Source organism: Salmo salar, chromosome 19 (assembly GCF_965601325.2).
Source record: "Salmo salar chromosome 19, fSalSal1, whole genome shotgun sequence".
NCBI lineage: Eukaryota > Metazoa > Chordata > Actinopteri > Salmoniformes > Salmonidae > Salmo > Salmo salar.
In genome coordinates this window covers 48,824,639-48,835,508 of record NC_138309.1, presented here as the reverse complement: position 1 = coordinate 48,835,508, position 10,870 = coordinate 48,824,639, and the positions used below count along the sequence as shown (strand labels likewise).

At 43.2% G+C, this 10,870-nt stretch overlaps 1 protein-coding gene across 1 annotated transcript; it reads left to right on the top strand.

The window, feature by feature from the left end:
* Positions 1-2,541: 2,541 nt before the first annotated feature.
* Positions 2,542-10,564, top strand: LOC100136353 (nucleoside diphosphate kinase; the record flags this gene model as incomplete). Its single annotated transcript, NM_001123526.1, is given in 4 exon segments — positions 2,542-2,671; positions 6,139-6,240; positions 8,137-8,249; positions 10,210-10,564. Coding segments are annotated over 4 exon segments (456 nt in total). The 3' UTR covers positions 10,325-10,564.
* Positions 10,565-10,870: the final 306 nt, after the last annotated feature.

The following is a 10,870-nucleotide window of genomic DNA, read 5'->3' as shown; positions in this document are numbered from 1 at the left end:
TCGCTCTGGATAAGAGCGTCTGCTAAATGACTTAAATGTAAATGTAAAAGTAGGCTACTTGTTTCAATAATGTTCATATAATCTCAATACTCCCCATACCCATTAGGTTGTTACGACCCACATAAAGAGGGAGGTAGTACAACACGGATAAACAAACATTTATTCGTTATAACTAATGTATTTCGTTGAACCCCCACCTCCATGTATAAAACCAAGAGCCACTCCTAGAATCTGCCTTGGCTTACTGAAAGCACAGCATTAGCGGAAGTAACCCGCCTAGCTCACTGTCCGTCGCTAAGAGAGGCTCAGTCATCAAGGTATAGTACAACTATTTCATAGTCTATATGCTACCTCTTGCGAACAATTTCACTTTCAAATAAATGCCATATCTTCAACGGGTATATTTGAGACCTAATTCGTTTCTATTCAGTGTATATAATCGTTTAATATCGCGGCGAACATGTCGTAGGCTAGTTGTAGCTCTTATAGACAACCTTTACCCTCTCGAATGGCGATATGTCATCTAGCGTGAATGAATTCGGTGAATGATTTTTCCACATCGTTTTAACAGGTTTGCCATTCGGGATATTATCCTACAGAATATATGAATACATTGGTGTTTTTATGACATTCTATGACATTGTATTTGTTCAATGTTGTAAGACAATGTGTTGGAGCGAATCAGGGTGTATTGATGCTTTGATTTATTAGGATCTCATTAGCCGACGCCATAGTCTTACTGGGATCCGACACATAACTACAAATACATTAGTCAAAAGACTCTTGCGCTCATTTGAATGAGTTGCAACTTCCATTTGTAGGATTTTGCAAACATATTACATTGTGTTGTGTTATACAAGTGTTTAACATGAATTGAGCTCTAATACCGATTACAGAAGTGTATATTGAGGTCATAAAGCGAGTGCGCAGAAAGTAGCCTACTTGCTCTTCCTGGTTCATGGCACCACGTTGGGCTTTGGCGATGGTGGGACGAGGTGAGGGATAGCATATTCTGGCACTCCAGTTCAGTCACTTGTATAGGCTTGCACTGTAAAGGTGAGGGAGCGAATTTGACAGTAATTTACAGGCAGCTCAGTGGCAAGTAAGTTACTGTATTTCATATTGCATTACATCTACCCCAATCTAAATACAGTAACAAAGCAAATACTGTGTAATGGTACATTGTTCAAAACCTGAGAAATAACTATTTAACTATTGTTAAAAAAAATAATGCTAGTCGTAATTAATTCATTAATTCATGGATAAAGGAAGGAAATTCATTGAGGGGAAGGGTTTATGTTTCACAGCATTTTACTTTAATTACATAGCATCCAACCTGCTCGCACCAATCCTAAGTAATGTGTTTACACATTACATCATATCCCTGCTGTTTCATTACAATATCAATTAATATTTTGTGTTTTATATCACTTGCACTTGTATAAGCCTTAACCAAGGCTTCCAAACTGGTAGCAACTACAGGGCAAAACAGACCAAAAGGACATGGCAAAATGCTCAACCAGTAAAGTTTAAGACTGACACTCCAATCTGTCCTCTAAATTGATGAGGCACTATAACAACAGGGGGTAAATTGGTAGGTATTCTCACTAACTGCTGGCACAAATGTAGCCTCTTACAAGGCACACCTCAAAACAATACTATGCACCCACTAGTGGTCAAAAGGTTTTTGGCTGTCCAAAAACGGTACACTACTGTATTCTGTGGGGTGGAATTACAGTACCATTTGAAATTCAGCAATTCTTTCCCCACCCACAACATTTTCCCAAAACGCACCATAATTGACAGTATGATGCAGTAAAATGTTTCACAGTATTTTTATGTTGATAAAACCTCAAATGACTATAAATTACAATTAAAAAAATTGTATTGTCATATACACCGTATAGGTGCAGTGAAATGTGTTGTTTTACACGGTCAGCCATAGTACTACAGCACCACTGGAGCAAATTAGGGTTAAGTGCCTTGCTGAAAGGCAACCATTTTTTCCCCGTTACAGTGTGGCTACTTCTTGGCGTAGCCAGTAGGTAGCTATTTAAATGTAAAGAGGATTATGTGCATACTGAGCGGCACACTTCTGGTCATGCGCAAATGTGATTTTGATGCAGGTGATTATGGAAGATTACCTTCTGGCAGCGAGTCAAAGACCTTACAGAGCATGACAGTTGTCAGACTTCAAATGCAAAGTTAGAGGGGTTACCTTGCAATGGGAGTCCGGTGTGCAGTGTCTGTGTCTCTATTCATGAGATTGTCCCGTGATGGGGTCGAGGGCCTCGGCACCGCGACTCAAAACCCAATGTGCCAAATGCACGTAAGTAACGTTGTTTGCACTGATATTCAGTGGAATTTGCTTGTTTATTTACTCTCTCTCCTCTACCCCCTCTTTCTCTCTTAACCCCCCTCTCTCTCATCACATTCTCTCTCTCTATTCTCTCTCCCATCACACGCTCCCTCTCTCTATTCTCTCTCTCCTCATCACTGTGTACCTCTCTCTCTTTCTACTGTCATGTTCTGTCCTTATAGCGCCATGTCAAACGAGGAGCGGACTTTCATTGCCATCAAGCCAGATGGAGTTCAGAGAAGGCTTGTCGGCGATATCATCAAGAGATTTGAGCTGAAGGGCTTCAAAATGGTGGGGATGAAATTCATCAAGGTACGTTATTCTACTGACTGTAATCTCTTTTATTTCAGATGTAAACCATATAATCCTTTTCACTTTCAGAACATTATTAACCAATAATTAGGACTGAATGGCAGGCCTGTCCATTATGTAAACCAGCTATCTGACAGATATTCTTTAAAAAAAAAACATGTGTCTTGAACCATGACAAAAGTCAACTATAGTTTGTGTGTATGCATTGATATGTAGGCTACATGTGCCTTTAAAAATATATATTTGTAGTGCTGTTCTTTTCTATTAATGTTCAGTATTATTTCATGTTTTGTGTGGACCCTAGGAAGAGTAGCTCCTGCTTTTGCAACAGTTAATGGGGATCCTAATAAAATACCAACTAAGCAAGAACTTGTGCCAATACACAATGATTGGACATACAATACAGTAGAGTACAGTAGGCTACAGTATAGTAGAGTACATTAGGGTAAAGTCGGGTACATTTGTACATTAGAGTAACTATAGAAAATATATTCACGTCACCAGATAATTGATTAAAATACACTGTTTTGCAATGAAGGTCTACAGTAGCTTCAACAGCACTCTGTATGTAGGGTAGCACCATGGTGTAGCCGGAGGACAGCTAGCTTCCATCCTCCTCTGGGTACATTGACTTCAATACAAAACCTAGGTGGCTCATGGTTCTTCCATCACCCCCTTCCGTAGACTTACACAGTAATTATGACAACTTCCGGAGGATGTCCTCCAACCTATCTGAGCTCTTGCAGCATGAACGGACATGTTGTTCACCCAATCAAAGGATCAGAGAATGAATCTAGTACTGAAAGCATAAGCTACAACGAGATAGCACTGCAGTACATGAAATGTGGTGAGTAGTTGACTCAAAGAGAGAGAAAGAAAATAGTTGAACAGTTTTGAGCAAAAATGAAGGAGAAGCGAGAGAGGGATATTTCGTTGTATTTTTCTTTCACTTAACTAGCGAATGCAGCTAGCTAGTTTAGCCTACTCAAACAGAGAGGGATGCTATGTTAGCTAGCTGGCTATGGCTATCCAACACTGGAACTCTTCCAAGGTAAGCTTTTGGTTTAATTAATTTATTGCCACCGGGGCCGCTGGTGTAACTGACTGTATTCATTCCACAGATTCTGTTGAAAAACTTTCTTAAACGGAAGCAAACAACAAAACGGGGATCAACCAGTGGAGGCTGGTGAGGGGAGGACGGCTCATAATAATGGCTAGAATGGAGTAAATGGAATGGCATCTAACACATGGTTTTCATATGTTTTATACCGTTCCATTCACTCCATTCAAGACATTATTATGAGCCGTTCTCCCCTCAGCAGCCTCCACTTGGATAAACATACCTGAATTTGTCCCTTATAAACTCTCTTATTTGAGACTGTTGGACTAATGATTACACACTGGATCAGCTAGATGCAGGCAAGAGTGTGCAAGGCGGTATTGAATATGTCGCTGTCTGTCACCTTGATTACTCAAATTTCTCTCGACCTGAGTGCACCTACATTGTAAACTTTCATTAACAGGCTAGGTTGTAGCAACCTCATCGTGGGTATAGGGAACATTAGAGTATCATGTAGTAGCCTAAACCTATCATTGTTATGTTGAACTGGGTGAATGGAATATGAATGACCGTCATCCAATATGGTGCATTTAGAAATAAAGCCATGCTCATAAAAACAATGATCGTCCTGCTTCATCTTAAACGACACCAACCACCACTGAGTGCAGTATGGGTACAGTGCAGTATGGGTACAGTAGGGTGCTGTACTGTAGGGTGCTGTACAGTAGGCTACAGTAGGGTGCTGTACAGTAGGGTGCTGTACAGTGGGGTAGACTACAGTGGGGTACTGTACAGTAGGGTAGGGTACTGTACAGTAGGCTACAGTGGGGTACAGTAGGGTAGGGTACTGTACAGTAGGCTACAGTAGGGTAGACTACAGTGGGGTACTGTACAGTAGGCTACAGTAGGGTATGTACAGTAGGGTAGGGTACTGTATAGTGGGTACTGTACAGTAGGGTGCTGTACAGTAGGCTACAGTTGGGTACTGTACAGTAGGGTTCTGTACTGTACAGTAGGCTACAGTGGGGTACTGTACAGTAGGCTACAGTGGGGTACTGTACAGTAGGGTACTGTACTGTACAGTAGGCTACAGTGGGGTACTGTACAGTAGGCTACAGTAGGGTATGTACAGTAGGGTAGGGTACTGTACAGTGGGTACTGTACAGTAGGGTGCTGTACAGTAGGCTACAGTGGGGTACTGTACAGTAGGGTACTGTACTGTACATTAGGCTACTGTGGGGTACTGTACAGTAGGGTGCAGTGGGGTACTGTACAGTAGGGTAGGGTGGGGTACTGTACAGTAGGGTACAGTGGGGTACTGTACAGTAGGGTACAGTGGGGTACTGTACAGTAGGCTACAGTAGGGTAATGTACAGTAGGGTAGTGTACAGTAGGGTAATGTACAGTAGGCTACATTAGGGTGGAATACAGTATAGAGGATCTTGCTGACTATTCTTATCCACAGGTGTGATTAGCATTGAGTGTTGTCTCCTGATCCTCTGTGTGTTGGTCTGTGGCCAGGAAGGCTGCCTGTGACCCCCGAACCCAGGGATCAGGAGGGCCCACTGATAATAGTCTCTCTGTTTACGGTGGGCTATTTCAGGGTTAAGCACATGCAGTCAACTGGTTCCTAGTTATAAGCTCTGGTGACTTCCTGTGAATGTACAAAACATTAAGAACTCTTTCCATGACATAGACTGACCATGTGAATCCAGGTGAAAGCTTTTATCCTTTATTGATGTCGCTTGTTAAATCCACTTCAATCAGTGTAGATTAATGGGAGGAGACAGGTTAAAGAAGGATTTTTAAGCCTTGAGACAATTGAGATATGTATGTGTGCCATTCAGAGGGTGAATGGGCAAGACAAAATATTTCAGTGCCTTTGAACAGGGTATGGTAGTAGGTGCCAGGCGCACCAGTTTAAGTGTGTCAAGAACTGCATTGCTGCTGAATTTTTCATGCTTAACAGTTTTCCATTTGTGTCAAGAATGGTCCACTACCCAAAGGACATCCAGCCAACTTGACCCAACTGTGGGAAGCATTGGCGTCAACATGGGCCAGCATTCCTGTGGAATGCTTTCGACACCTTGTAGAGTCCATGCCCCGATGAGTTGAGGCTGTTCTGATGGCAAAAGGGGTACAACTCAATATTAGGAAGGTGTTCTTAATGTTTTGTACACTGGAGCTCTCCAGATATTGGCTGTAGCTTTACCATATTGAGAGAGTCTGCTAAATCATGAAATAAATGTTGTCGACATGATTGTTACAGGATCCTTTGCTCCAATCGATTCTACAACTGATGTTCAACACAGCCCACTGTATTTTGCCGTGTTATGCCTTGTGTGTGTCACTATGGTTATGATGGGTTATTGACGGTTGTGGCTGTTGTTGTGTCTGACTAACCCAGGCCCCAGAGTCTCTGCTGAAGGAGCACTATGCCGACCTGAAGGACAGACCCTTCTTCCCTGGTCTCGTCAGCTACATGACCTCAGGCCCAGTGGTGGCTATGGTAAGACAAACATTCCTTGTTGTCTTCATTGACATGATGTGTCTAGTTTCTCCTACAAGAAGACAGAGAAGCCTACACATTGTAATGCTGTGGTTCCTAATACCTCCTGCAACAGGGGACTGTGGTTCCTAATACCTCCTGCAACAGGGAACTGTGGTTCCTAATACCTCCTGCAACAGGGAACTGTGGTTCCTAATACCTCCTGCAACAGGGAACTGTGGTTCCTAATACCTCCTGCAACAGGGAACTGTGGTTCCTAATACCTCCTGCAACAGGGAACTGTGGTTCCTATTACCTCCTGCAACAGGGAACTGTGGTTCCTATTACCTCCTGCAACAGGGAACTGTGGTTCCTAATTCCTCCTGCAACAGGGAACTGTGGTTCCTAATTCCTCCTGCAACAGGGAACTGTGGTTCCTAATACCTCCTGCAACAGGGAACTGTGGTTCCTAATACCTCCTGCAACAGGGAACTGTGGTTCCTAATACCTCCTGCAACAGGGAACTGTGGTTCCTATTACCTCCTGCAACAGGGAACTGTGGTTCCTAATACCTCCTTCAACAGGGAACTGTGGTTCCTAATACCTCCTTCAACAGGGAACTGTGGTTCCTAATACCTCCTGCAACAGGGAACTGTGTTTCCTATTACCTCCTGCAACAGGGAACTGTGGTTCCTAATACCTCCTGCAACAGGGAACTGTGGTTCCTAATACCTCCTGCAACAGGGAACTGTGGTTCCTAATACCTCCTGTAACAGGGAACTGCACCATAAATTTCACCATAAACACATTCGCTACCTGTACCAATGTCCGATCATAACTTTGATCCTCCAGGCGTCAACATATTAACCCTCCTGTTGTGTTCGTTTCATGTTAATTCATTCTGTGTTTCCGGTCCAAAATGACCGCCCTATTATAGCTGATTATAAATCCATAATAATACATATATTATCACCTAATGTTGTGTTAGATCTTCTTATCAACTGAAGTTCTTGTGAACATTACAAGTTTTGAACTTCTATTTGCTATTTATGGCCTGTAGGCCTCATTGACCTGAGCTCATACAACTCGTTTTTGAGTTAAAAAAGCATAACGTATGGATTATTTTGACTAACAAATACTCAGATGAAACATATTGTGCCATTTATCACAGACGACTTTGTGTCAAAGTTTAACAAGGACTCTCTCCTCCTCACCAGTGTCATGATCAAAGATATGATCAAGAGCCTCACATACAGTATATCGTTTGGTCATTGTGCTGCCACAGAATGAATTGTGAGCAAGGCCTTAAAAAAGCTTTATATACCAGGGCTGTGAGAAAAGTTCTATATATTATTGAAACAATGTTGTGATTGTTTGTGAGAATGCCAGCAGGTGTGGTTCCCGTGGGGGAATGATTCTGTTGGAGAAAGGTTCCCGTGGGGGTTGCCATGGAAGCCAAGAAGGGGAGTGAGGTGTGTGCTCAAACACACATGCATGTGGGGGTCTGGGAGAGGAAGTGTGTCCATCTGATGAATGGGCATGTGCCTGAACTAAATTTTATACACTAATTGTAGTCTCACCCATTCATTTCTAATGTCTGGTCATTTTTGACCGGGAACACCACATTTGAACAAAAGTTAAATAAAACACCCAAAATGTAATGAAAATCATAAAAATGTATTTTGTGTGTTCAGATGCCCTGCTGGGACAAAGTCATGGAACCTTATGACAATTAGATTAAATGAACTACATTTTTCAGAGAGAACTTGTGAATCGGTCCAATTCGACAGGAACACAACAGGAGGGTTAAGATTTAGTACTTATATTTTGAAATGTTTTTGACCGCTGTGCATAGAAATGGAAGATCAGAAAGAATAATGGGTTAATAAAGTGTTATCCCTCTGTGTGTGGTGGCAGGTGTGGGAAGGGTTCAATGTGGTGAAGACAGGCCGAGTGATGCTCGGAGAGACCAACCCTGCTGACTCCAAACCCGGCACCATCCGAGGAGACTTCTGCATCCAAGTGGGCAGGTGAGAATCAATCGCAGGCCTGTGCGAGACATAACACAATGATCTATAATGTAAAGATTCTATGAAGCTTCAACTTTATGATGGATAATCGGATTATCATCAGGGCCAGGACGATACCAGTATCGCGATACACACTTTATGGGGTATTTTCACATTAGACAGACAGAGAGAGATTTGAAATGAGAGGGGAGACCGAGAGAGCGAGGGAGATGCAGAGCGGTGGCTGGGACAGGATTCGTACCCATTCTGAGGGTGTAGTATTTGTGCTGCAGGGCGGTGGCGTTATCCGTGCAGGTTGACGCTTATTGTCATACGTCTTATCCTGGAGGCAGAATTGAGCCATTTCTCCTTAAATAGGCCGGCTGCAAGGTCAAAATAGTTTATATTGTAAAAATTAATGAAAACATAAATGTGCTTTTTGGTCTTAATGTAAACAGTGTCGTTAAGGTTAGGGTTCAAATCAAATTGTATTTGTCACATGCGCCGAATACAACAGGTGTAGACCTTACAGTGAAATGCTTACAAGCCCTTAACCAACAATGCAGTTTTAAGAAAATAAACTGAAGTAAAATAAAAAAAAAAAAAAAAACGAATTTAAGGAGGAAGAATAAAATAACAGTAGTGAGGCTCTATACAGGGGGTACCGGTACAGAGTCAATGTGCGGGGGCACCGGTTAGTCCAGGTAATATGTACATGTAGGTAGAAGTAAAGTGACTATGCATGGATAATAAACAGAGTAGCAGCAGCGTAAAAATGGGGGGTGGGGTGGGGACAATGCAACTAGTCCGGGTAGCCATTTGATTAGCTGTTCAGCAGTCTCATGGCTTGGGGGTAAAAGCTGTTAAGAAGCCTTTTGGACCTAGACTTGGCGCTTCGGTACCGCTTGCCGTGTGGTAGCAGAGAGAACAGTCTATGACTAGGGTGGCTGGAGTCTTTGACAATTTTTTTGGGCCTTCCTCTAACACCGCCTGAAATAGAGGTCCTGGATGGCAGGAAGCTTGGCCCCAGTGATGTACTGGGCCCTATGCACTACCCCATGTAGTGCCTTGCGGTTGGAGGCCGAGCAGTTTCCATACCAGGCGGTGATCCAACCAGTCAGGATGCTGTTGATGTTGCAGCTGTAGAACTTTTTGAGGATCTGAGGACCCATGCAACCGGTCTCCTGAGGGAGTAAAGGTGTTGTCGTGCCCTCTTCACGACTGTCTTGGTGTGTTTGGACAATGATAGTTTGTTGGTGATGTGGACACCAAGGAACTTGAAGCTATCAACCATCTCCACTACAGCCCTATCGATGAGAATGGGGGCGTGCTCGGTCCTCCTTTTCCTGCAGTCCACAATCATCTCCTTTGTCTTGATCACGTTGAGAGAGAGGATGTTATCTTGGCACCACACTGCCATGTCTCTGACCTCCTCCCTATAGGCTGTCTCATCATTGTCGGTGATCAGGCCTATCACTGTTGTGTCATCGGCAAACTTGATAATGGTGTTGGAGTCGTGCCTGGCCATGCAGTCGTGAGTCAACAGGGAACACAGGAGGGGAATGAGCACGGTCCCCTGAGGGGCCCCCATGTTGAGGATCAGTGTGGCAGATGTTGTTACCTACCCTCACCACCTGGGGGCGTCCCATCAGGAAGTCCAGGATCCAGTTGCAGAGAGAGGTGTTTAGTCCCAGGGTCCTTAGCTTAGTAATGAGCTTTAAGGGCACTGATCCTAGACCTGTGTCTGGGGTTATGGTTAGGTTTAAAAACCAGATGTTATGACTTTGTGGCTGTGCCAGCTAGTGCCCACTCTCTGCAGCGCTGCCTTCAGAACAAGCTCTCCTGCGTTATCAGCTATCAGGCACTATTTACATCACTTTGACAACTACAGTACTTTCAAACTCTCCATAGGCCCTAAAGTTAAATATCTGTTTCCTTATGTCATTAAACGATAATAATCGTTCTTTCCTTATTGTTTCAGGAACATCATCCATGGCAGTGACTCAGTAGAGAGTGCTAACACAGAGATCAATCTGTGGTTCAAACCTGAGGAGCTGTGCAGTTACACTAGCTGCTCCAGCAGCTGGCTCTACTGAGGAGCTAAAGGCTACAAGTTGCCCCCAGGCACAGGTCTAGGACCAGTTTACCATCCACAAACCATTAGCATTAGAAGGGGGAATATAAATCTCTTCCTGGCCACTCTGGACCACACCACTTCCCGTTCATCTTCTGTACCCATCTGTAATTGGTCCATCGCTGATTCCATTCATTCCTCTGCACGTACAGTTGTCATAGTGAATATGTTTTTTATTGTCATTTGTTCAACTTTCCAATAAAAAAATAATCACAAGCCCTTATTTTTCCTTGTTGCTGATTATAACACACAATTTTCTATAGATTATATTGTTATTGTACGTTTAATCATGAACATAAACTTTTCTTTGAACATAGACGGTTTAATAGTGCATCCATGTCTTGTGTGCCTCAGTGCTGTGACCAGATTGACATTTCAAACATTAGCAGGCAGGCCTCGTCACTGCCAACATTAAGAGGGATTAGCCGGCTCCATAATCTCAGATTGGGATTAACTGTAGATCTGCTGCTTTGCTCAGTTGAGCTAATGGTGGAGGAGCGGGTGGGAC